Genomic DNA, 26,469 nt, shown 5'->3' with positions numbered 1-26,469 from the left:
TTTTGTGTACTGGATATACGTGGGCAATTTTCCACATTGCAGGGTAGATGTCAGTGTTGTAGCTGTACTGGAACAGCTTGGCTATGGGCGCGGGAATATTGTCAGGGCCATAGCCTTTGCAGTATCCAATGCCTTCAGTCGTTTCTTGATATCACATAGAGTGAATCGAATTGGCTGAAGTCTGGCATCTGTGATGCTGTGGACTGCAGGAGGAAGCCGAGACGGATCATTAACTCGGCACTTCTGGCTGACGATTGTTGCAAATGCTTCAGTCTTGTCTTTCGCACAGATGTGCTGGGCTCCCCCAACATTGAGGATGGGGATATTTGTGGAGCCACCTCCTCCAGTTAGTTGTTTAATTGTCCACCACCATTCACAGCTGGATGTGGCAGGACTGCAGAGCTTAGATGTGATCCGTTGGTAATGGGATTGCTTAGCTCTCTCTATTGCACGCTGCTTACGCAGTTTGGCACGCAGATAGTCCTGTGTTGCAGCTTCACCAGGTTGACACCTCATTTTGAGGTATGCCTGGTACTGCTCCTGGCATACCCTCCTGCACTCTTCATTGAACCAGGGATGGTCTCCTGGCTTGATGGTGATGGTAGAGAGGGGGATATGCCGGGCCATGAGGTTACAGATTGTGGTTGAGTACAATTCTGCTGCTGCTGATGGCCCACAGCACCTCATGGATGCCCAGTTTTGCACTGCTAGATCTGTTCAAAATCTGTCCCATTTAGCACAGTGGTCGTGCCACACAACACGATAGAGGGTATCCTCAATGTGAAGGCGGGATTTCGTCTCCACAAGGACTGTGCGGTGGTCACTCCTATCAATACTTTCATGGACAGATGCACCTGAGGCAGGCAGATTGGTGAGGACGAGGTCAAGTCTGTTCTGGTTCCCTCATCACCTGCCGCATACCCAATCTAGCAGCTGTTGATGTCCATTAGGACTCGGTCAGTCTTGGTGATGGACATTGAAGTTCCCCACCCAGAGTACATTCTGTGCCCTTGCCACCCTCAGTGTTTCCTCCAAGTGCTGTTCAACATAGAGGAGTCCTGATTCATCAGCTGAGGGAGGGCGGTAGGTGGTAATCAGCAGGAGGATTGCTTGTCCGTGTTTGACCTGATGCTATGAGACTTCATGTGGTCCAGAGTCAATGTTGAGGACTCCCAGGACAACTCCCCACCGACTATATACCATTGTGCCACCACCTCTGCTGGGTCTGTCCTGCCGGTGGGACAGGACATACCTGGGGATGGCGATGGCAGTGTCTGGGACATTGTCTGGAAGGTATGGTTCGGTGAGTATGACTGTCAGGCTGCTGCTTGACTAGTCTGTGGGACAGCTCTCCCAACTTTGGCACAAGCCCCCCAGATGTTAGCAAGGAGGACTTTGCAGGGTCAACAGGGCTGGGTTTGCCATTGTCGTTTCCAGTGCCTAGGTTGATACCGGGTGGTCTGTCCGTTTTCATTCTTTTTTTGATTGACTTTGTAGTGGTTAGATACAACTGAGTGGCTTTCTAGGCCATTTCAGAGGGCATGTAAGAGTCAACCACATTGTAGTGGAGTCACCTGTTGGCCAGACCAGGTAAGGACAGCAGATTTCTTTCCCTAAAGGGCACTAATGAACCAGATGGGCTTTTACAACAATCAGCAAGCGTTTCATTAGACTAGCTTTTTAATTCCAGATTTATTAATTGAATTCAAATCCCACCTTCTGCTGTGGTGGGATTTGAACCCATGTTCATAAGATCATAAGATCATAAGAACTAGGAGCAGGAGTAGGCCGTCCGGCCCCTCGAGCCTGCTCCGCCATTCAATAAGATCATGGCTGATCTTTTCGTGGACTCAGATCCACTTACCCGCAATGCTCTGGGTTACTAGTCCAATGACAATACCACTACGCCACCGCCTCCCTCTGCCTATAGAAAACTTTGGGATTTCCTTTCATGCTAGCTGCCAGTTGCTTTTCATGCTCTCTCTTTGCTTCTCTTATTTGCTTTTTCACTTCCCCTCTGGACCTTCTATATTCAGCCTGGTTCTCAATAGTATTTTCTATTTGGCATCTATCATAAGCACACTTTTTCTTCTTTATCTGAATCTCTACCTCTTTTGTCATCCAGAGAGCTCTGGATTTGTTTGCCTTACTTTTTCCCTTCGAGGAAACATATCTTGACTGTGCCCGAACTATCTCCTCTTTGCAGGCAGCCCATTGTTCATCTATTAGCTTTCCTGCCAGCTTTTGACTCTCAATTTATTTGCCCCAGATCCATTCTTACCCCATTGAAGTTAACCTTCTCCCAGTTAATTATTCTTACCCTGGATTGCTCTTTGTCATTTTCCATAGTTAGCCTAAACCTTATGATACAATGATCACTATCCCCTAAATGCTCTCCTACTGATACTTGATCCACTTGGCCCACCTCATTCCCAAGAACCACGTCTAGCAGTGCTTCCTTTCTTGTTGGCTAGCAACATACTGTTGTAGAAAATTTTCCTGAACACACTCTAGGAACTCTTGCAGCTCATTGTCCTTTACACTACTATTATCCCAGTCTATGTTTGGATAATTAAAGTTCCCCCATTATAACTACCCTATAATTTTTGCGCCTGTCTGTAACTTCCTTGCAAATTTGTTCCTCCATGTCCTTCTCATTAACTGGTGGCCTATAGACAATATGAACAATGTAGCTGCACCTTTTTGTTCCTTAGCTCTAACCAAATAGATTCTGTCCTCGACGCCTCTGGGACATTCTTTTTCTCCAGCACTGCAATGCTCTCATTAATCAATAGCATCACCCCTCCCCGTTTTTTCCCTTTCCTATCTTTCCGGAACACCTTGTGTCCAGGAATATTTAACACCCAGTCCTGCCCTTCTTTGAGCCAGGTCTCTGTTCTAGCCACAACATCATATTTCCACATGGCAATCTGCGCCTGTACCTCATCAGTCTTATTAACCATATTCTGTGCATTCACATATATGCACATTAACACTGATTCAGACTTTATTACTCTGACCCCACCTAATAACTTACTATTCCCTATTTTTGTTCTATCTATCTCCCCCAGTATCCTATGCACCTTGGTTTTCCTCTCTGATACTTGCTCCTGGGTTCCCACACCCCTGACAAGTTACCAGTTTTGCTTCCCTCCAATCTGAGCTCCCTCTCAGGTTCCCATCCCCCTGACAATTTAGTTTAAATCCTCTGACTGCACTCCTCTGAGGAATCATCACCCTCACCAGTACCCAAAATGGAAAACCAATTAGCGAGTGACATCATATCAGGGGACCCCTGTACTACCTGCCTGGTTCTCTTAGACTGCCTGGCGGTCACCCATTCCCTATCTGCCTCCATACTCCTAACTTGTGGTGTGACCACCTCCCTAAGCGTGCATTCCACGTAGTCCTCTGCCTCGTGGATGCACAACAGTGATTCCAGCCGCCGCTCGAGTTCCAAAACCCGGAGCTCAAGCTTCTGCAGCCGGTGACACTTCCTGCAGATGTGTTTGTCTAGGACACGTGGTGTGTCCATGACTTCCCACATGTACATTCTACTCGGCAGAGCTGCCCTGCCATATCTTAGTTTTATAGACTATTTATTATAAGTAGAATAGCTTACCAGGTACTCAGCAACAGCTCCTACTGCACTGAAGCAGGAACCAAATAATGGAGGGTTAAAAAAGGAGAAAAATGGAGTACCTCCTCCCCCCTTCACCAAGCTTGCCACTCACCAAACTCGAATCTCCACACTCAGCTTACATCTGCACACCGTTTGCAGGCTGCACCCAGACCTCTGTATTTATACCTTGTGAAGCTGAAACTGCAGCAACCAGATTTGACTGGTCAGCAACATAACTAATCAGCTACTCTGCCATAGAGCCTGTTAATCCCTGCCTAGGTCTGTAAGAAACTTAATTTACTTTCTTAACCCTACTTTATCTAGAGGGTAAATCACATTTGAATGCTAACTGCAGCCCAGACTTTTAGAAAGATAACAACACTTAAAATCCCCACTCACCAAACTTGAATCTCCATACTCAGCTTGCAATCTGCACTCACAGAGTCACAGAAACGTTACAGTGCAGAAGGAGGCCATTTGGCCCATCGTGTCCGCACCGGCTCTCTGAAAGAGTAACTTCCTCAGTTCCATTCCCCTGCCTTCTCCCCATAACCCTGCACATTCTTCCTTTTCATATAACTGTCTAATTCTCTCTTAGATGCTTCAGGTGAACCTGCCTCCACCACGTTCTCGGGCAGCGCATTCCAGACCTTAACCACTCGCTGCGTGAAAAAGTTTTTCCTCGTGTCACTTTTGCTTCTCTTACCAAATACTTGAAATTTGTGCCCTCTCGTTCTCGATCCTTTCACAAGTGGGAGATCCGAGGCGGAACACTGGTTGGGAGTGGGGGGGCAAGTAGGCTTTCAGGTCGGGAGGCAGGGGGAGTGGGGTTAAACATTTTCGACTGGTCTAGGGAGTGGTGGGAAGGGATAAAATTCATAGTTTACAAACTTTGGTGGGGGTAAGGTCGGGATCGGAAGGTAACATTTCTGGGGAAGGAGGCGAGTAATAAATTGGTTAGTCATGGGGAGTGGGTGGGTGGGGTGGGAGTGGGGCTTGAATATTTTATTACATTTTTAAAATTAAATTTATATTGCCTGTAACTTAAAAATTGAAATTCAATGGAAGGACTTGAAGCCCTTTAAAAATGGCGCCGGCGTTTGCACATTGGTGCTGGACGCCGTTGCTGGGGACGGAGCGCCTGTCCCCTCCACGTCATCAGGGTGTGGAGGGCGATCTGCCCTGGCCGTGTTAATGAGCCGTTGCGCTTAATATCGCGGCGGCTCCGCGGAGTAAAAGCCGTGCGTGCGGACTGCCATCTGAGGAGCTCGCCGCTGATCTCAGTGACAAGCTAGTAAAATTCAGCCACAATCATGATATTCCTCCCTTATCAGACTAAAACATGGTCATGATTTTCCTGCTTAGCATATGGAGCTTAAATTCTATCTCTTACCAAACATACTGTAATAAATTTTGTAACCAAACCTAACAATTTATTTTTCTAACTCAGAGTAAATGAATTCGTTTTACTTTCAAGGCATCGATTGGCATTCACACATTTTGTTTTGAACATAATCACAACACAAAATCTTCATATCATTTTGGTGGTCTCCTCTCACGCGTGGTCTTCCTGTTGTCTCAGGAACTCTAGTCATCATGTCAGGATTAGGAAATGTTGTCGGCCCCTCTGGAACCGATGTTTCTCCCTCCGGATAGCAAGCTGTCTGCCTGCCAACAGCACCACTGGCTTGGACTTCTGAATTGCTGGATGTCAGCTTCGCCTTAGATCCTACATCTGGTTCATCTGCTACTGTGCCTTTGTCACCATGATACTTTTTAAACGTATGAACAACTTCTGTTATACAGTACTCCTTCTGGCGACTGCACAGTCACACTGTTTCTAAAACTTTGTAGCACCCTTTTTCTCAGTATCATAATCGAACTTTCTGATCAGCACTAATGTCTCTCAACTCTGGTATCTTGGTGCTTATTTTCCATCCAAGTAACAACTCAGCTGGGCTCTTTCCCATCGTTGTGTGTGTAGTTGCTTTAAACATGACCACATATGGCAACACCACCTCTTTCCAGTCTTCACCCTCAGCCTGAACACTCCTCATCCACTTCTCCTAAGGATTAGTTTTGTCTTTCCATTTCCCCATTTGCCTGTGGCCATGTAGGGGCTACTCTGTGAATGCCTCTGTTTTGCATGTAATCTGAAAAAGTCTGTGAAATGAATCATGGCTCATTGTCTTAATACAAAGTGACTGGTAAACCATGCCTTGCAAATATTTCAGTCAATACAAACACCGTTTTCTCTGAAGTTGTAGACTTCATTACCACATACTCATATTAATGACTGTAATGGTCAATCACCACCAATATGGACTCTCCTGATAGAAATGGGCCTAAGAAGTCCCACGTAGGCGCCAGGAACAGTGTGCTGCGTACTAGTTCTGCAGGATTGGATCTACTGACAAGTTGACAGCCATGACAAACTGCCCAACTTCTTTCTCCATCCCTGACCACCAGACTTTGGTTTGTAAGTTTTGCTTAGTACCAACCACTCCCAAGTGACCCTCATGACCTAGCATCACCAGTCTAGGCGTAAGCTTTTGTGGAAGTACCAGGCTGTTACCGCTGAGAACACACTACCCAATTGTGCACAGTTCATTTCATATAACAATACATGTTCTGAATCAGCAGTTCTCCAAATTTCCAGCTTGGATTCTCTGTCTGATGTCATTGAATTCTGGATCTTTGTCTGACTCTTTCAATCTCTCGAGTTGTCATTGCTCTGGGTGTAGCATGAACTGCCACAAACTGCACGAATGATTCTGCTTCCTTCTCCAGTGAAGATCTGTGTATTTGTCTGTCAACTGGCTCCCTGATGTCTTTGTCAACCAGTTCCTTGATCTTTGCCTCAACTTTCCCTCTCAGACCAAAAGGTGTTCTTTGTACAGGCTGAGCTACAGACTTCACATTCTTATCAATTGTTAATCTCACTTGGCGGTTGTGCAACTTCCCAATTCCTTGACGCACATGTCCAAACTCCTCTTGAAGCTCTGCATAGGATTTCACAGAATTCAATCCAATGTGTGCCTTGTTTTCAAATCCCTCCATGGCCTCACCCTCCCTATCTCTTTAACCTACTCCAACAACAACAACTTTAACATAATAAAATGTCACAAGGCGTTTCACAGGGTTATTTTAAAACAAAATATGACACCAAGTCACTTCAGGAGTTATTCGGGCAGATGACCAAACGCTTGGTTAAAGAGGTAGGTTTTAAGGAGTGTCTTAAATGCGAAGAATGAGGTACAGAGGCGACGAGGTGTTGGGAGGGAATTCCAGAGCTTGGGGCCGAGGCAGCTAAAGGCAAGGCCACCAATGATGGATCAATTAAAATCGGGAATCCTCAAGAGGCTAGAATTAGAGGAGCGCAGATATCTTGTTTAAAATATACTTGTCTGAATGTGCAGATGGGAAGAGCAGGAGTTGTCCTCATGACACCATATTAAAGTACACTGGCCTCTGCCGGCCAACACTATCTCACATCGTGACCTCGAACCCCGACTCTTCCCACAATCTGCCCACCACCCTGATTGTCACCACTCTTTTTCCCACCCCGGCCTGATCACCACCAACTCCTTTCATTCTGGGCCCTGTCCTCCCTCTACGTTACTGTTCATCTACCCTCCCAACTCGATTGCCCATCCTCCTGGTTTCCCCACTTAAGAACTGCAGCACCCCAACCCTTCCTGGTCCCATTTAACCATTTACTTGAGGGCTGCTTCTGTGACCCAGTCTGTGATTCCTCATCAGTGGCTAGCTGCTTGGGAACTCCTATTGGCTGTCCAGAGTTGATGGGTTTGATATTAATGAAGCTCCAGGCCCAATATGATGCACGCCTTGGGTCTCTGTCCAGGCCCAAGGTGTACATGATATTCAGCCTTGGGTCTCCATCATTGATTGTTCCTGCTGGTGGGAAGAGAATGCGACCAAACCCAATATAAAAGCAGCTAAACAGAGAGCTGAAGAAGTAGTACCTTTTCAGTTCTTCTTTCACTCTGTGCTCGTAGAAGAAGTTCTCCCTCAGGATGGCTGCTGTGTTCAATTTTATTGGAACATTTTCCATCTGTTTGATGAGATAAAATACATGTGCTGTTCAATTCATTGTTTGTTCCATCACTATGTTAATCAATGTTCAAGACTTACCAAGTGCATAGAGTGGCTGCAACAACAACCCTGACCAACAAATGTTGAGCTTCATTGAAAGAGAAAAATTGCTCCAGTTAGCTACAAATCTGGGCATGAAAACTAAGTAAAAAATACTTGGAAGTGACTGCAAGTTAGTAACTGATCAAAGACATCAGAAATGGGGTGAATCTTGCTAACGCAGGACATCTTGTAGACTTCTATCTGTGCAATTCAGCTTGAGTTTTTTTGCGCCCTAACTTGCTGGAAGTGCCAACTGATAGTGTGGCAAGGACATCGGAGTATCTGGGACTTTTGTGAATGATGGGACCAGCAGTATATGTCGTGAACCAAGGAGTCAAATTTAAGGATTGAGAAAAATACAGAGGAATGATGGAAAGGAGGATGAATTAGTATGCGATAATTACAATCAAATCAAGTACCAGAAGAGAAATAAAGGACTGGATTTAGTGCTGGCATCAGGGGTCCTGCTGTTGGGCCTGAAACCAGTTGGGGGGGGGGTGGGGGAGTGGTGGGGGGCTGCAGTGGGTGGGGCTGCAACTTGTCGGAATTCATTAGTTATCACCAGGCGGCTGCCTCCAAGAGCTGCCGGCCAATCAGAGGGCTGGCAGCTCAGCAGCGCCACCAGGAGCAGTGGCCACTGCTGGGGTTGCACCTGGAGGAGGAGGGCGCATCGATGGAAGTGTGTCCTAACAACCAGGTAACTGGGGTCTGGGGGCACCGGGGCCAGCCAAGCAGGCCAAGACAAGGAGAGGGGGTTGTTGGTGAGGACAGGTGCCATCGTTGCCACAGGGACAGCCATTGCCACCAGGGGCCCCTCACTGGGTCAAAGAGCACTCAAAAAGGAGGCCCACCACCCCGCACCAAGGATCCCACAACGAAGCCGCCAGGATTTACCTGGTAGTCTCCCCACTCACCATGGGACACCCCCCACCACTGGTGAAATGCAGCAGAGGCTGAAAGAGGCCCTTAATTGGCCACTTATGGCTCAATTGGGCTCCGGGTGGGGGGGGCTTCAGTCACCTTTCCTGCTGCTGGCAAGATGGCATGGCAGTGGAAAGGTGACTGGCACACCACCCGCTGCTTTACGAAGCCATCTTGCCAACCTTCCAGACTCCCTGCCCACTCCCAAAGGTGAGTAAAATCCAGCCGAAAGAGAGGGAAAGAAAGATTGGATTAAGAGAGAGTAAAAGAGAAACATAAAGAAAAAGAAAAAAATGTGGAAATGTTAAAATTAAACTTTATAAAATCTCTAACAATTTACTACATGTTGGAATGAGCTGTTGTAGTTAAAATTGTTCCCTCGGAGGGCTGGAGGAATTGATTGCATTAGCAATTATCATGTCGTTAAAAGCATACTAGCATTGTTAACTATGAGTCCTAACTTTCTGCGGTGAGTTTAATGGGAAAATAATGTGCAAATCCATCAAATTCTTAAATTTCTTGGGGAGGCTAAGGGGGTGATGCATTCGTGTGAAGCACACAGAGGAGTGGTGTAAATTGAACAATAAGTACTGGAGATTAGCAACACCTGGCATATCTCTTCTTCCCCTGAACTCGCTGGCCTATTAGCGCATTAATAGTAGGCATCTCATTGTTAACATTCTGATATGTGCCCAGGAAAATTTGACTCTGTAAGATATAAGAGGTGTTTGTAACTATCCTCCCAAGTCAGAGGTAACATTATTATTTCAAAAACCTTCTCTAGTACCTATTATCTATAATGTATTTTTTTTCTATTTAAAGTGGAGATTCATATTCAACTTTTGTTCCAACTTGTGTGCTGACAATGTGGTTGCCAAATATCAGTATAGATGCCAAGTTCCAGCGTGCCCTACAATAGGCATGATGTGTCAGCATACATCAATACAATACACACAAGGGAATTCAAGGCGGTCACATCATCACTGCTCGATTAGTGAGAAATAATCTGCAGTCAGTGGGCCTTGGGAGTGCAGTGAAGCTGAGAGGGGTGCTCCTGGCTCCACATTAAACTTAGAAATTAGAAATCTTAATGGTGGTGGTTGCTTGTAAGACTGCACCCAAACAACAACACCCTGAGCTGAACAGATTTGATGCTGACTCCGCTTAGGGCAGTCCAGTATAGCAGAGGGGTCCTAAAGCAGGTGGAAGGCCCTCATTAACAAATGCAAGGTGCCCTGAGAGGTTCCCTACCAGGAAGTCAGCCTGACTGACAGGCCTGGCTTCTAGGCAAGTGGGGAGCAAGCCAGAGCAGGCCTCAGGACCAGATAGGTCTGTTGCATGAATCCTGGAAAGGGGTGGTCCAATCCTGGACGTGTATGATCACTGACTCTGGGGCGGGGGTGTCAGTTCACTTACCCTGGAGGTGTGGGTGTTGGAGGGAGTGTCCAATCCCGAAGAATGTCCGATTACTGATCCTTGACCTAGGGGAGATGAGCGGGGCAGGGGGGAGGGGTGGTTAATACCCAAAGCTGGGGAGACTTTGTATATGAGTGTGAGCTTGCGGGCTGGGGGAAGCATTCCTGCTCATTCTGGCTCACAAGCAGTGCAGTAAAAGCATTAACCTTCTCCCCGAAGCTGTCCTCGCCTTGCTTCAGCCATCCACTGTAAAACCTACAAAGCAGGTTAAATCAGAGGCCCCCAGCCTCCTGGCAGCAGGTTGGCTGTCTGCCCCTTGTCTTTGTAAAACCTGGAGGTTAGCAGTTTGGATCCAGCTTGCCGCAAATGACTCTATGACTCTATTACCCAATCCCATGAGCTCACCCATGTTAAAATTCCGCTCATAATCTCTCTTTTCCTGTCTTTGTCTGTTTCTCACTCATAGATGTTAGCTGATCGAGCTTCACAGAGCAAACTTATTTTTATTCGTTCACAGGATGTGGCTGGCTAGGCCAGTATTTATTGCCCATCCCTAATTGCCCTTGAGAAGGAGGTGGGGAGCTGCCTTCTTGAACCGCTGCAGTCCATGTGAGGTAGGTACATCAACAGTGCAGTTAGCAAGGGAGTTCAGGGATTTTGAAACCAGCAACAGTGAAGGAACAGTGATATAGTTCCAAGTCAGGATGGTGTGTGGTTTGGAGACGAACTTGCAGGTGGTGGTGTTCCCATGCATCTGCTGCCCTGGTCCTTCTAGGTGGTAGAGGTCGCGGGTTTGGAAAGTGCTGTCTAAAGAGCCTTGGTGCGTTGCTGCAGTGCATCTTGCAGATGTTGCTACTGTGCGTCAATGGTGGACGGTGTGAATGTTTGTGGATGGTGTGCCAATCAAGCGGGCTGCTTTGTCCTGAATGGTGTCGAGCTTCTTGAGTGTTGTTGGAGCTGCACCCATCCAGGCAAGTGGAGAGTATTTCATCACACGCCTGACTAGTGCCTTGTAGATGGTGGACAGGCTTTGGGGAGTCAGGAGGTGAGTTACTCGCCGAAGATTCCTAACCTCTGACCTGCTCTTGTAGCCACAGTATTTATATGGCTACTCCAATTCAGTTTCTGGTCAATGGTAACCCCCCAGGATGTGGGGGATTCAGCGATCGTAATACCATTGAATGTCAAGGGGAGATGGTTAGGTTCTCTCTTGTTGGAGATGATCATTGCCTGGCATTTCTGTGGCGTGATTGTTACTTGCCACTTATAAGCAAAAGCATGGATATTGTCCAGGTCTTGCTGCATTTCTACACGGACTGCTTCAGTATCTGAGAAGTTGTGAATGGTGCTGAACATTGTGAAATCATCAGCGAACATCTCCACTTCTGACCTTATGATTGAAGGAAGGTCATTGATGAAGCAGCTGAAGATGGTTGGGCCGAGGACACTACCCTGAGGAACTCCTGCAGTGATGTCCTGGAGCTGAGATGATTTACCTCCAACAACCACAACCATCTTCCTTTGCACTAGGCATGAATCCAACCAGTGGAGAGTTTTCCCCTGATTCCCATTGACTCCAGTTTTGCTAGGGCCATACTTGGTCAAATTCAAGGGCAGTCACTCTCACCTCACCTCTTGAGTTCAGCTCTTTTGTCCATGTTTGAACCAAGGCTGTAACAAGGACAGGAGCTGAGTGGCCCTGGCGCAATCCAAACTGAGCGTCAGTGAGCCGGTTATTGATAAGCAAGTGCTGCTTGATAGTACTGTCGACGACACCTTCCATCACGTTACTGATGATTGAGAGTAGACTGATGGGGTGGTAATTAGCCGGGTTGGACTTGTCCTGCTTTTTGTGTACAGGACATACCTGGGCAATTTTCCACATTGTGTCGTAGCTGTACTGGAACAGCTTGGCAAGTTCTGGAGCACAGGTCTTCAGTACTATTGCCGGAATGTTGTCAGGACCCATAGCCTTTGCAGTGTCTAGTGCCTTCAGTCGTTCCTTGATATCAAGCGGAGTAAATCGAATTGGCTGAAGACTGACATCTGTAATGCTGGGGACTTCAAGAGGAGGTTGAGACGGATTACCAACTCAGCACTTTTGGCTGAAGATTGTTGAAAATGTTTCAGCCTTATCTTTTGAACTGATATGCTGGGCTCCCCCATCATTGAGGATGGGGAAATATATGGAGCCACCTCCTCCAATTCGTTGTTTAACTGTCCACCACCATTCATGACTGGATGTGGCAGGACTGCAGAGCTTGGAGATGATCTGTTGGTTATGGGATCGCTTAGCTCTGTCTATCACATGCTGCTTACGCAGTTTGACACGCAAATAGTCCTGGGTTGTAGCTTCACCAGGATGACACCTCATTTTGAGGTATGCCTCGTATTACTCCTGGCATGCCCTCCCGCACTCTTCATTGAACCAGGGTTGGTCTCCTGGCTTGATGCTAATGTTAGAGTGGAGGATGTGCCGGGCCATGAGGTTACAGATTGTGGTTGAGTACAATTCTGCTGATGCTGATGGCCCACAGCGCCTCATGGATGCATAGTTTTGCATTGCTAGATCTGTTCAAAATCTATCCCGTTTAGCACAGCGGTAATGCCACACAACACGATGGAGGGTATCCTCAATGTGAAGGCGGGTCTTTGTCCCCGCAAGGACTGTGCAGTGGTCACTCTTACCAATACTGTCATGGACAGATGCATCTGCAGCAGCATATTGGTAAGGCCGAGGTCAGATTTTTCCCACTTATTGGTTCCCTCACCACCTCTTGCAGATGCAGTCTTGCAGATATGTCCTTTAGGACTCGGCCAGCTCGATCAGTAGTGGTGCTACCGAGCCACTCTTGAAGATGGACGTTGAAGTCCCCCACCCAGAGTACATTCTGCACCCTTGCCACTCTCAGTGCTTCCTCCAAGTGCTGTTCAACATGGAGGAGTACTGATTCATTAGCTGAGGGAGGGTAATCAGTAATCAGCAGGAGGTTTCCTTGCCTATATTTGACTTGATGCCATGAGACTTCATGGGGTCCAGAGTCGATGTTGAGGACTCCCAGGGCAACTCCCTCCCGATTATATACCACTGTGCCACTACCTCTGCTTGATTTGTCCTGCCAGTGGGACAGGACATACCCGGGGATGGTGATGGCAGTGTCTGGGACATTGTCTGTAAGGTATGATTCCGTGAGTATGACTATGTCAGGCTGTTGGTTGACTAGACTGTGGGACAGCTCTCCCAACTTTGGCACAAGCCCCCAGATGTTAGTAAGGAGGACTTTTGAAAGTTGACAGGGCTGGGTTTGCTGTTGCTGTTTCTGGTGCCTAGGTCAATACTGGGTGGTCCGTCCGGTTTCCTTCCTTATTGACTTGTCGCGGATAGATACAACTGAGTGACTTGCTAGGCCATTTCAGAGGGTACTTAAGAGTCAAACACATTGCTGTGGGTCTGGAGGCACATGTGGGCTGAACCAGGTAAGGAAAGTAGATTTCGTTCCCTGAAGGACATTAGTGAACCAGATGGGTTTTTACAACAATCGACAATGGTTTCATGGCCATCATTAGACTAACTTTTAATTCCAGATTTTTTATTGCTTGAACTCAAATTCCACCTTCTCCTGTGGGTGGGGTTCGAACCCTTGTGATCAGAACAATACCCTGGGTCTCTGGGTTACTTGTCCAAGGTACAGATCAACCATGAGGTAATTGAACAGGCTTAAGGAGTTGAATGCCCGACTCCTGTTCCCATGTTCCCATTTTCCTTTGGCTCCCTGTCTGAAAACCCAAACCAGGCAACTTCATTGTAACGCATCAACAATTCTTGAGAAAGCTGTGCCTCTCATGAATCAATAACTAAGGTGAACCAGCTGCCCAGTAGCTGTGGGCACAGCTCATTAGGAGCACTCTCAGCTAAATAGGATTCAAGTCCATTGCTAAATGAATCCATTCATCATGGAGCCCCTTTGGCAATAAACTCGTCTCATGAACATGTAGCTCTTCTCCACAACTGATGAGGCTCCCATCTGGATAACATCCTGCTACTCCTTTGGGCTCGCATTCACCCACCTTGGCCCAAATCATTCTATGCACAGTCTGTCAGGGACAAAAAAACTTCCCTGAAAATATCCGACAACCTTCCTACTGTTTGTGATCACAGTGCCTCACCTTGTTGCCTACTGGTGGAAGCTATTTCAATCCTGGCCTCCAAATTCTACTACAGCAGCTTGCATTTATATAGTGCCTTTAAAAACATCCAAGGTGCTCCACAGGAGTCTTACCAGACAAAATTTGACTCTGAGCCATACAGGAGATATTAGGATAGGGGATAAAAAGCTTGACCAGAAAGGCAGGATTTTAAGGAGCATCGTAAAGGAGGAGAATGAGGTAGAGAGGAAGTGAGCATGAGGGTGGGAATTCAGAGCTTGGAGCCAGGACATCTGAAGACACAGCAGCCACTGAGGGGAGAAGGAAATCTTGGAATTCTCAGGAGTACCTACAGGGTCTTCGATAGCTGGCTGAAGGTCTCCAGTGGGAGCCGTGTGGCATTGAGGTTGCCGGTTCCTTGTTTTTGGTTATGGGTTATTTTCTCAGAGAGGGAAGTACACAGTCTGAAGGCATTCTGCCTGCCATCATGTGAAATAAAACACAGGTGTCACAAATGATTCTTTCAATGTGTTGAGAACAGGTGCTGAAAATGAGACTTATATGCATCTCTTTCACTGCTTCCCAACATGGTTTGACGACAAATCAGAAAAAGGAAGTGTGAAGGGTACTATGCTACAAAATGAGTGTTGCTGGTCAGTTGCAGATGATGTTCAATGCACTGATGTAACAGGTAACTGCAATCCAGAAAAATGTTTCTTATTGTGCACTAATTATTATCTGAAAAGGAAGAATGTGCAGGACTGTGGGGAGACTGTGGGCGGCACAGTGGCGCAGTGGTTAGCACCGCAGCCTCACAGCTCCAGCGACCCGGGTTCAATTCTGGGCACTGCCTGTGTGGAGTTTGCAAGTTCTCCCTGTGTCTGCGTGGGTTTCCTCCGGGTGCTCCAGTTTTCTCCCACATGCCAAAGACTTGCAGGTTGATAGGTTAATTGGCCATTATAAAATTGCCCCTAGTATAGGTAGGTGGTAGGAAAATATAGGGACAGGTGTGGTAGGAATATGGAATTAGTGTAGGATTAGTATAAATGGGTGGTTAATGGTCGGCACAGACTCGGTGGGCCGAAGGGCCTGTTTCAGTGCTGTATAACTAAACTAAACTAAAAGGCTGGGGTGGCACTAGGTGGATTGCTTCTGTGGAGAGCCAGCATTGACACGATAGGCCAAATTACCTCCTTCTGTGCTGTAACAATTTTTTAAAATTCATTCACGGGATGTGGGCTTCGCTAGCTAGGCCAGCATTTATTGCCCATCCCTAATTGCCCTTGAGAAGGTGGTGGTGAGCTGCCTTCTTGAAACACTGCAGTCCATGCGGGGTAGGTACACCCCCAGTGCTGTTCGCAAGGGAGTTCCAGGACTTTGACCTAGCGACAGTGAAGGAACGGCGATATAGTTCCAAGTCAGGATGGACTGTGGTGTGGAGGGGAACTTTCAGGTGGTGATGTTCACATGCATCTGCTGCCCTTGTCCTTCTAGTGGTAGAGGTCGCAGGTTTGGAAGGTGCTATCTAAAGAGCCTTGGTGCGTTGCTGCAGTGCATCTTGCAGATGGTACACACTGCTGCTACTGTGTGTCAGTGGTGGACGGTGTGAATGTTTGTGGATGGTGTGCCAATCAAGCGGGCTGCTTTGTCCTGGATGGTGTCGAGCTTCTTGAGTGTTGTTGGAGCTGCACCCATCCAGGCAAGTGCAGAGTATTCCATCAAACTCCTGACTTGTGCCTTGTAGATGGTGGACAGGCTTTGGGGAGTCAGGAGGTGAGTTACTCACCACAGAATTCCTAGCCTCTGACCTGCTGTTATAGACATGGTATTTATATGGCTACTCCAATTCAGTTTCTGAATTTATATGGCGACTCCAATTTCAGGATGTTGACAGTGGGGGATTCAGCAATCGTAATGCCATTGCATTTCAAGGGGAGATGGTTAGATTCTCTCTTGTTGGAGATGGTCATTGCCTGCCATTTGTGTGGCATGAATTGTTATTTGCCACTTATAAGCACAAGCCTGGATATTGACCAGGACTTGCTGCATTTCTACACGGACTGCTTCACTATCTGAGGAGTCGCGAATGGTGCTGAACATTGTGCAATCATCAGCGAACATCCCCATTTCTGACCTTATGATTGAAGGAAGGTCATTCATGAAGCAGCTGAAGATGGTTGGGCCTAGGACAGTACCCTGAGGAACTCCTGCAGTGATGTCCTGGAGCTGAGATGATTGACTTCCGACAACCACAACCATCTTCCTTTGCGCTAGGTACGACTCCTGCCAGCGGAGAGTTTACTCCCTGATTCCCATTGACTCCAGTTTTGCTAGGGCTCCTTGATGTCATACTCGGTCAAATGCTGCCTTGATGTCAAGGGCAGTCACTCTCACCTCACCTTTTGAGTTCAGCTCTTTTGTCCATGTTTGAACCAAGGCTGAAATGAGGTCAGGATCTGTGTGGCCTGGCGGAACGCAAACTGAGCATCAATAAGCAGGTTATCACTAAGCAAGTGCCACTTGATTGCACTGTCGATGACCCCTTCCATCACTTTACTGATGATTGAGAGTAGACTGATGGGGTGGTAATTGGCCGGGTTGGACTTGTCCTGCTTTCTGTGTACAGGACATACCTGGGCAATTTTCCACGTTGCCAGGTAGATGCCAGTGTTGTAGCTGCACTGGAACAGCTTGGCTAGAGGGACGCGGCAAGTTCTGGAGCACAAGTCTTCAGTACTATTGTCGGAATGTTGTCAGGGCCCATTAGCCTTTGCAGTGTCCAGTGCCTTCAGTCATTTCTTGATATCACGAATTGGCTGAAGACTGGCATCTGTGCTCCTGCATCAGCAGGAGGCTGAGACGGATCATCTACTCAGCAGTTCTGGCTGAAGATTGTTGCAAATGTTTCAGCCTTATCTTTCCTACTGATATGATGGGCTCCCCCTTCATTGAGGATGGGGATATTTGTGGCGCCACCTCCTCAGTTAATTGTTTAATTGTCCACCACCATTCACGACTGGATGTGGCAGGACTGCAGAGCTTAGATCTGATCCGTTGGCTATGGGATCGCTGAGCTCTGTCTATCGCATGCTGCTTACTCTGTTTGGCACGCAAGTAGTCTTGGGTTGTAGCTTCACCAGGTTGACACCTCATTTTGAGGTATGCCTGGTGCTGCTTCCGGCATGCCCTCCCGCACTCTTCATTGAACCAGGGTTAGTCCCCCGGCTTGATGGTAATGGTAGAGTGGGGGATATGCCTAGCCATGAGGTTACAGTTTGTTGAGTACTGCTGCTGCTGATGGCCCACAGCGCCTCGTGAATGCCCAGTTTTGCATTGTGAAATCTATCCCATTTAGCACGATGGTAGTGCCACACAACACGATGGAGGGTATCCTCAATGTGAAGATGGGACTTTGTGTCTCCACAAGGACTGTGCGGTGGTCACTCCTACCAATACTGTCATGGTCAGATGCATCTGCAGCAGGCATATTGGTGAGGACACGGTCAAGTATATTTTTCCCTCTTGTTGGTTCACTCACCACCTGCCATAGATCCAGTCTAGCAGCTGTCCTTCAGGACTCAGCCAGCTCGGTCAGTAGTGGTGCTACCAAGCCACTCTTGACATTGAAGTCCCCCACCCAGTGTACATTCTGTGCCCTTGCCACCCTCAGTGCTTCCTCCAAGTACTGTTCAACATGGAGGAGCACTGATTCATCAGCTGAGGGGGCGGGGGTGGGGGGGCCGTAGGTGGTAATCAGCAGGAGGTTTCCATGCCCATGTTTGACCTGTGCAATGAGACTTCATGGGGTCTGGAGTCAATATTGAGGAATCCCAGGGCAACTCACTCCTGACGGTACACCACTGTGCCACCACCACAACTCACTGTCCTGCCGGTGGGACAGGACGTATGGGGATGGTGATAGCAGTGTCTGGGACATTGTCTGTAAGGTATGATTTGGTGAATATGACTATGTCAGGCTGTTGGGACAGCTCTCCCAACTTTGGCACATGTCCCCAGATGTTCGTAAGATGGATTTTGCAGGGTTGTCAGAGCTGGGATTGCTGTTGTCGTTTCTGGTGCCTAGGTCGATGGGTGGTCTGTCCAGTTTCATTGCCTATTGAATTTTGTAGCGGTTAGATACAACTGAGTGGTTTGCTAGGCCATTTCAGAGGGAATTTAAGAATCAACTACATTGCTTTGGGTCTGGAGTCACATGTAGGCCAGACCAGGTAAGGACAGCAGATTTCCTTCCCTAAAGGTTTTTTACATCAATTAACAATGGTTTCATGGCCAACATTAGGCAAGCTTTTAATTCTGGATTTATCATTTGAATTTAAATTCAACCTTCTGCCGTGGTAGGATTTGAACCCATGTCCCCAGAGCAATACCCTGGGTCTCTGGTTTACTAGTCCAGTGACAATACCACTACGCCATCGCCTGTGAATTCAAAGTATGACTGTTCCTATTACCCTGGCCAGTTAACTTCTGACATTGAATAGCCATATGGGCTATTCTTCATGGATTGCTTTCCCTTGGGGTCTGAAAGCTGTGTCCCTTTGTTGCATTGGGATCTCAGCCGAAGTCTATATTTTTGTGATGAGAACAGAAAGTGCCGGAAATGCACAGCCTCAGACATTGTATTCAGCCACATTGTTTCAGACAACCAGTACCAGCAGCTGCTCAAACGTGACATAGAACAGAACAGCACAGCACAGATGGAGGTCATTCACCCTATCGGGTCTGCACCAGCTCTTTTGGAGAGCAAACAAGTTAGTTCCTGCTCTTTCCCCATATCCCTGCAACTTCTTTCTCCTTGAAGTATTTCCCTTATTCCCTTTTGAAGGCTCCGATTGAATTTGTTGCCACGACCCCATCAGGAGTGCATTCTAAATTCTAAACACTTTTTGCGTAAATAAGTAAATAAGTCGTAGTGTAATGGGCAGAGAGAGGCATAGAGTGTGCTCAGGAAAATTTTCTGCAACTGTATGTTTCCAGTCCAATGGGAGGGGAGTCACTGCTGGACCTGATTCTTAGGAATGAGGTGGGCCAAGTGGATCAAGTGTCAGTAGGAGAACATTTAGGGGACATTGATCATTGTATCATAAGGTTTTGGTTGGTTATGGAAAAGGACAAAGAACAATCTAGAATAAGAATAATCAACTGGGGGAAAGCCAACTTCAATGGGGTAACATCTACTGTGCCTACCCACTGTTTTTTTCATGTTTTTGCTTGTGGCTGTTCAGTTTTCAGTCCACTAACACCCTATCTGCACTAATGCTTTGTCTTTCAGCACACCATTAACATATTGTTTGCCTTTGCTCCATGACCTTCTGGTCAGCTAATCTGTGACCTTGTCCTATCAATACCTTCTCTTTTGTTCTCTCTTGCCCCACCCCCACTTTACTTGCTTAAAATCTTTTACATTTCTTATATCTGCCAGTTCTGAAGAAGGGTCACTGACCTGAAATGTTAACTCTGCTTCTCTCTCCACAGATGCTGCTCGACCTGCTGAATATTTCCAGCACTTTCTGTTTTTATTTCAATGGGGTAAGAATGGATCTGGGCCGAATAAATTGAAATCAAAGGTTGGCAGGAAAAACGGTGGATGAACAAGAAGAGAGAGTTCGGGCACAGTCAAGGTATATTCCCTCGAAGGGGAAAGGTAGGGCAAACAAATCCAGAGCACTTTGGATGACAGAAGAGTTAGAGATTAAGATAAAGAAGAAAAAGTGTGCTTATGACAGATGTCAGGTGGATAATACAATGGAGAACCAGGCTGAATATAAAAGGTTCAGAGGGGGAGTGAGAAAGCAAATAAGAGAAGCAAAGAGGGAGTATGAGAAAAGACTGGTAGCTAACATAAAAGGGAATCTCAAAGTCTTTGATAGGCATATAAATAGCAAAAAAGGTGATAAAAGGAGTAGGGCCGAATAGGGACCAAAAAAGGGATTTACACATGGAGGCAAGGGGAATAGCTGAGGTCCTAAATGAATACTTTTCTGCTGTATTTATGAAGGAACAAGATGCTACCCAGGCCATGGTGAAAGAGGAGGTCATTATTACACTAGAAGGATTTAAAATTGATAAAGAGGCGGTATTAGATAGGCTGTCTAATCTTAAAGTTGATAAAGCACCAGGATCGGATGAGATGCATCTGAGGATACTGAGGGAAGTGAAAGTGAAAATTGCGGAAGCAATGGACACAATTTTCCAGTTTTCCTTAGACTCAAGGGTGGTGCCAGAGGACTGGAGAATTGCAAATGTTACACCCTTATTCAAAAAAAGGTGTAAAGATAAGCCCAGCAACTACAGGCCAGTCTAGAAACAGTAATTCGGGACAAAATTAATAGGCACATGGACAAATGCGGGTTAATTAAGGAAAGCCAGCTGTTATGACCAGGTGAGAAATGGGTCCAGGGGTTCCCTCTCAGCCTTTGCCTAGTTTAACCATAACAGGGTTTAATTTTAAAAACAGTGTTTTTAGCTCTCCCTCAGTGAATCCTTGTTCACTGTTTTCCAAATATAAGTCAAAGGAATCAATTGGACAGAGTTTCTTAGATTTAAACAAGAAAGGTGGAAGTTTATTAATCTTAAACTCTATATCGGTTAATAACTACGAGTATGTGACGCTACCACGCTAGCATGCATATGTGATAAAAACACGTGCAGAGAGTAGAAAGAATAAAGGGGAAAGGTTTGAGGCAATAGCTGGGTTGTAATTACAGTTCTTTGAGTTTGATGTGGAGTCTTTGGTTGCTGGTAAATCTTGCTGTTCGTTGGGGCCCAGTGCACGCTTTAACTTGTTTTGATGTAGGAGTCTTTTCTCTCTTGGGATTTAAGCAACTTCAGTGGGTCCGAAAGCTTGTGAGAAAGCGAGAGAGAGCCAGCCAGGAGAGAGGCTGGCTTGTTCCAGGTTCAGTTGCAATCTGCAGTCTGTCTTCAGACTGTCCTGTGTGTAGTTCAAAAAAAAAAGCCTGGGCCAGCAGGTTAGTCATGTGACCAGCTGGTTTAACCACTCCTGCATTTGTGGATTCTCCATCTTAGCAAACACTGGAATGTGAGCTATCTACACCTTCAATGTCTGGTGATCAAAATCCATTTAGGTTAACTGGACCAGGGAGTAGTTACTTTGTCTCCACAAGCACCGTCTCTTAGAATGCAAATGTCCTCCAGTCAGATGTCTGGTGATCTCTTTAAACAAGTAATTTCTTCACTCCAGCAACAGTTTAAAATTAATGTTCATATGACAAAATTAATATGCCTCATTCTTGGCAGGTGGGGGTCTTCATGACTCAGCACAGATTTGTCAAGGGAAAATCATGTTTAATTAACTTGCTGGAGTTTTTTGAAGAGGTAACAGAGAGGGTTGATGGGGGCAATGCTGTTGATGTGGTGTACATGGACTTCCAGAAGGCATTTGATACAGCGCTGCACAACAGATTTGTAAGCAAAGGTATAGGTCATGGAATAAAAGGGACAGCAGCAATATGGATACAAAATTGGCTCTGACAGGAAACAGAGCAGTAGTTAATGGATGTTTTTCGGGCTGGAGGAAGGTTTGTAGTGGAGTTCCCCAGCGATCAGTGTTGGGACCCTTGTTCTTCCTGATATATATTAATGACCTCGACCTTGGTGTATAGGGCATAATTTCAAAATTTGTGGATGTTACAAAACTTGGAAGCATTGTGAACTGTGAGGAGGATAGTGTAGAACTGCAAAAGGACATAGACAAGCTGGTGAAATGGGCAGATAAGTGGCAGATGAAGTTCAATGCAGAGAAACGTGAAGTGAGTCATTTTGGTAGGAAGAACATGGAGAGACAATATAAAATAAAGGGTACAATTCGAAAGGGGGACAGACCTGGGTGTAAATGTGCATAAGTCATTGAGGGACAGGTTGAGACTGCGGTTCATGAAGCATACAGTATCCTGGGCTTTATTAATAGGGTCATTGAGTACAAGAGCAAGGAGCTTATGTTGAACTTGTATAAGACACTAGTCTGGCCTCACCTGGAGTACTGTGTCCAGTTCTGGGCATCTCATTTTAGGAAGAATGTGAAGGCAGTGCAGAAAAGATTCACGAGAATGGTTCCAGGGGTGAGGAACTTCAGTTATGAAGATAGACTGGAGAAACTGCGATTGCTTTCCTTGGAGAAGAGAGGGCTGAGAAGTGCTTTGATAGAGGTATTCAAAATCATGAGGGGTCTGGACAGAGTAGATAGAGAGAAACTGTTTGCACTCGTGAAAGGATTGAGAACAAGAGGGCACAGATTTAAAGTGATTGGCAAAAGAAGCAAAAGCGACATGAGGAAAAACGTTTTCATGCAGTGAATGGTTAGGATCTGGAATGCACTGCCTGAGAGTGTGGTGCAGGCAGATTCAATCGCGAATTCAAATTCAAAAGGGAATTAGACTGTTATCTGACAAGGAACAATGTGCAGGGTTGTGGTAAGAGGCAGGGGAATGGCACTAGATGAATTGCTCATTTGGAGAGCTGGTGCAGACACGATGGGCCGAATGGCCTCTTTCTGTGCTGTAACAATTTTGTGATTCTGTGAAGTTTTTCCTCATGTTGCTTCTGATTCATTTGCCAATCACCTTAAATCTGTGCCCTCTGGTTATCGACCCTTCAGAAATTGGAAACTGTTTTTCTTCATTTACTCTATCTAAACCCGTCATGATTTTATATTCTGAGGATTTTTATTTAAATTCTTAATATGTGTTTCTATAAACTATTCTCTATCTTTAAAAGGACATTGCCAAATCGCAATGAATCTGTTTCGTGCTACAGGCAGAAACCAATTTTGTCTCCATAGTCACATAGTCTTCAGGGATCCACATAGTAAGCGGCAACAGTCGTCATAAAGTGTGTCAGAACAACTCACCGTTAAATCCCAGGATCTAAAATAAGTAATGAAACGTAAAACATGCAGCATTCTGGTGACTGGTTCTTTGCTGTATTTATCATTTAAACAGTATAAACAAATTTCCAAGTGAATGCTGCTCACTGACTGAGCTCGGTTGTTAACTGTGTTAGAGAAGCTGTTTGCACCCTTTGATTAGCAGATCGTGACTTCACACTGCTGACTACTGCAGCTAGAAAATGCACAGGAAATTGTAAATATCAACACTGCAGCAGGGGGCTCAGCAAATAAGGGCACTCTTTAAACTGTTGATTTAAAAAGATATTTTCTTCTCTGCATTCATGGTCAGTCTGCTCCACTGCAAGACCAAAATGGATTTAAAAAACATAAAACTCATTTCAGGCACCTGCAGACAGTGTTATTTATAGGTAAAAGGCTACAAACATTGTCTCAGAGCTGCACCTAACCCAGTAAAGGGAAACTACCACTTTGAAAATGATTTTCAAGGGAATTGTGAACAGGAATGTGTAGAGATACATAAAAAAGAATCCATAAATACTGGAAAACTGAAATAATGGGAGGAAGTGGGAAGAACAGCCAAGTTCGTGGCACCACGGAGGGCTCTGCTGCACAGCAGGGGAGGAAAAGGGTTGGAAGAGCTATCGTGATAGGGGATTCTATCGTAAGGGGTGCAGATAGGCTTTTCTGTGGCCACAAACGAGACTCCAGGATGGTATGTTGCCTCCCTGGTGCTAGGGTCAAGGATGTCTTAGAGCGGCTGCAGGACATTCTGAAAGGGGAGGGTGAGCAGCCAGAGGACGTGGTCCATATTGGTACTAACGACATAGGCAGGAAAAGAGATGAGGTCCTGCAAAGTGAATATAGGGAGTTAGGCAGCAGGTTAAAAAGCAGGTCCTCTAGGGTTGTAATCTCAGGATTACCCCTGTGCCACGTGCTAGTGAGGGTGGGAATAGAAGAATTAGGCAAATGAATGCGTGGCTGAAGAGCTGGTGGAGGCGGGAGGGCTTCAGCTACTTGTATCATTGGGATCTCTTCTGGTGTAGAGGTGACCTGTACAAGAAGGACGGGTTGCATCTCAACTGGAGGGGGACCAATATCCTTGCGGGGAGGTTTCCTAGCACTACTTGGGAGGGTTTAAACTAGTCTTGCAGAGGGGTGGGACCCAAAGTAGTAGTCTCTCAGATGAGATAGTTGAGGCAAATGTAGAGGTTAAAGTAAGCAAGTCCAGTAGGCAGGCCGGGCAGGGGCAGGACAGGGAGCGTGGAAGGTCTGGTAGGCTAAACTGCATTTACTTTAATGCAAGAAGCCTTACAGGTAAGGCAGATGAACTCAGAGCATGGATCGATACATGGGATTGTGATATTATAGCTATTACGGAAACGTGGTTGAGGGATGGGCAGGACTGGCAGCTCAATGTTTTGGGGTACCGATCTTTCCGGCGTGACACAGGTGGAGGTAAGAGAGGAGGGGGAGTTGCACTATTGATTAAGGAGGACATCACGGCAGTACTTAGAGAGGATATCCCAGGGGGGAATGTCCAGTGAGGCCATATGGGTAGAACTTAGAAATAAGAAAGGGGTGATCACTTTGATGGGATTATACTATAGGCCCCCCAATAGTCAGCGGGAAGTGGAGGAGCATATATGTAGGGAAATCACAGATAGATGTATGAATTATAGGGTTGTAATAGTAGGTGATTTAAACTTCCCTAATATTGACTGGGACTGCCTTAATGCTAAGGGATCAGATGGGGAAGAATTTGTTAAGTGTGTCCAGGATAGTTTTCTGAAGCAGTATGTGGATGGCCCTACTAGAGAAGGGGATACACTCGACCTCCTCTTAGCAAATGAGGATGGGCAGGTGGTTGATGTGTCAGTGGGGGAACACTTTGGGACCAGTGACCATAACTCTATTAGCTTCAAGATAGTTTTGGAAAAGGATAAGACTGGTCCTCAGGTTGAAGTCCTAAATTGGGGGAAGGCTAATTTCGATGGCAACAGACAGGAACTCTCAAAAGTTGAATGGGAGAGGCTGTTGACAGTTAAAGGGACGTCTGGCAAGTGGGAGGCTTTTAAAAGTGAGATAGGAAGAGTTCAGGGCCGGCATGTTCCTGTAAGATGGAAGGGCAAGGCTGGCAAGTTTAGGGAACCTTGGTTGACGAGGGATATTGAGGGTCTGGTCAGGACAAAGAAGGAGGCATATGTCAGGTATAGGCAGCTGGGATCAAGCGAGTCCCTCGAGGAGTATAGGGGATGTAGGACTACACTTAAGAAGGAAATTAGGAGGGCGAAAAGGGGCCATAAAATTTCCCTGGCAGATAAGATAAAGGAGAATCCTAAAAGATTCTATAAGTATATTAAGAGTAAAAAGGTAGCTAGGGAGAGAGTAGGTCCCCTTAAGGATCAGTGTGGCAATCTATGTGTGGAGCCACGGGAAATGGGCGAGGTCTTAAATGAATATTTCTCGTCCGTATTTACCGTGGAGAAGGTCATGGAAGCTAGTGAGTTCAAGGGAGGGAACAGCGATATCCTGGAGCATATCAACATTACAAAGGAGGAGGTGTTGGAGGTCTTGAAGCGCATTAAGGTGGATAAATCTCCAGGGCCTGACCAGATGTATCCTAGGATGCTATGGGAAGCAAGGGAAGAGATTGCTGGGGCCCTGGCAGAGATTTTTGTATCATCGTTAGCCACGAGTGAGGTACCGGAAGACTGGAGAATAGCTAATGTTGTGCCTTTATTTAAGAAGGGCAGCAGGGATAAACCAGGGAACTACAGGCCGGTGAGCCTTACATCAGTGGTGGGAAAGTTATTGGAAGGGATTCTGAGAGACAGGATTTATATGCATCTGGAAAGGCATGGTCTGATTAGGGATAGTCAGCATGGCTTTGTGCGTGGGAAATCATGTCTCACAAATTTGACTGAGTTTTTCGAGGAGGTGACCAAGAGGATTGACGAGGGCAGGGCGATGGATGTTGTCTATATGGACTTTAACAAGGCCTTTTACTAAGGTCCCGCATGGTAGGCTGGTCCAGAAGGTTCGAAGACATGGGATCCAGGGTGAGCGAGCAAATTGGATACAAAATTGGCTTGATGATAGGAGGCAGAGGGTGGTATTGGAGGGTTGTTTTTCAGATCGGAGGCCGGTGACCAGTGGTGTGCCGCAGAGATCAGTGCTGGGCCCTCTGTTGTTTATATATTAATGACTTGGATGTGAATGTAAGGGGCATGATTAGTAAGTTTGCAGATGACACCAAAATTGGTGGTATAGTGGACAGTAAAGAAGGTTGTCTTAGGTTACAACAGGATATAGATCAACTGGG

At 46.3% G+C, this 26,469-nt stretch overlaps 1 protein-coding gene across 3 annotated transcripts in view; it reads right to left on the bottom strand.

The window, feature by feature from the left end:
• cfap99 (cilia and flagella associated protein 99) overlaps positions 1 to 26,469 on the bottom strand; it is a 248,906-nt gene that overhangs the window by 60,669 nt on the left and 161,768 nt on the right. For all 3 annotated transcript variants that reach the window (XM_068029224.1, XM_068029223.1, XM_068029225.1), the window contains one exon: positions 7,609 to 7,697. In XM_068029224.1, coding sequence (XP_067885325.1) covers positions 7,609 to 7,697 — 89 coding nt within the window. The remainder of the gene's footprint in view (positions 1 to 7,608; positions 7,698 to 26,469) is intronic.

This window comes from Heterodontus francisci, chromosome 4, assembly GCF_036365525.1.
Source record: "Heterodontus francisci isolate sHetFra1 chromosome 4, sHetFra1.hap1, whole genome shotgun sequence".
Lineage (NCBI taxonomy): Eukaryota > Metazoa > Chordata > Chondrichthyes > Heterodontiformes > Heterodontidae > Heterodontus > Heterodontus francisci.
The sequence above is the reverse complement of the archived record's forward strand: the minus strand, read 5'-3'. Positions and strand labels throughout refer to the sequence as shown.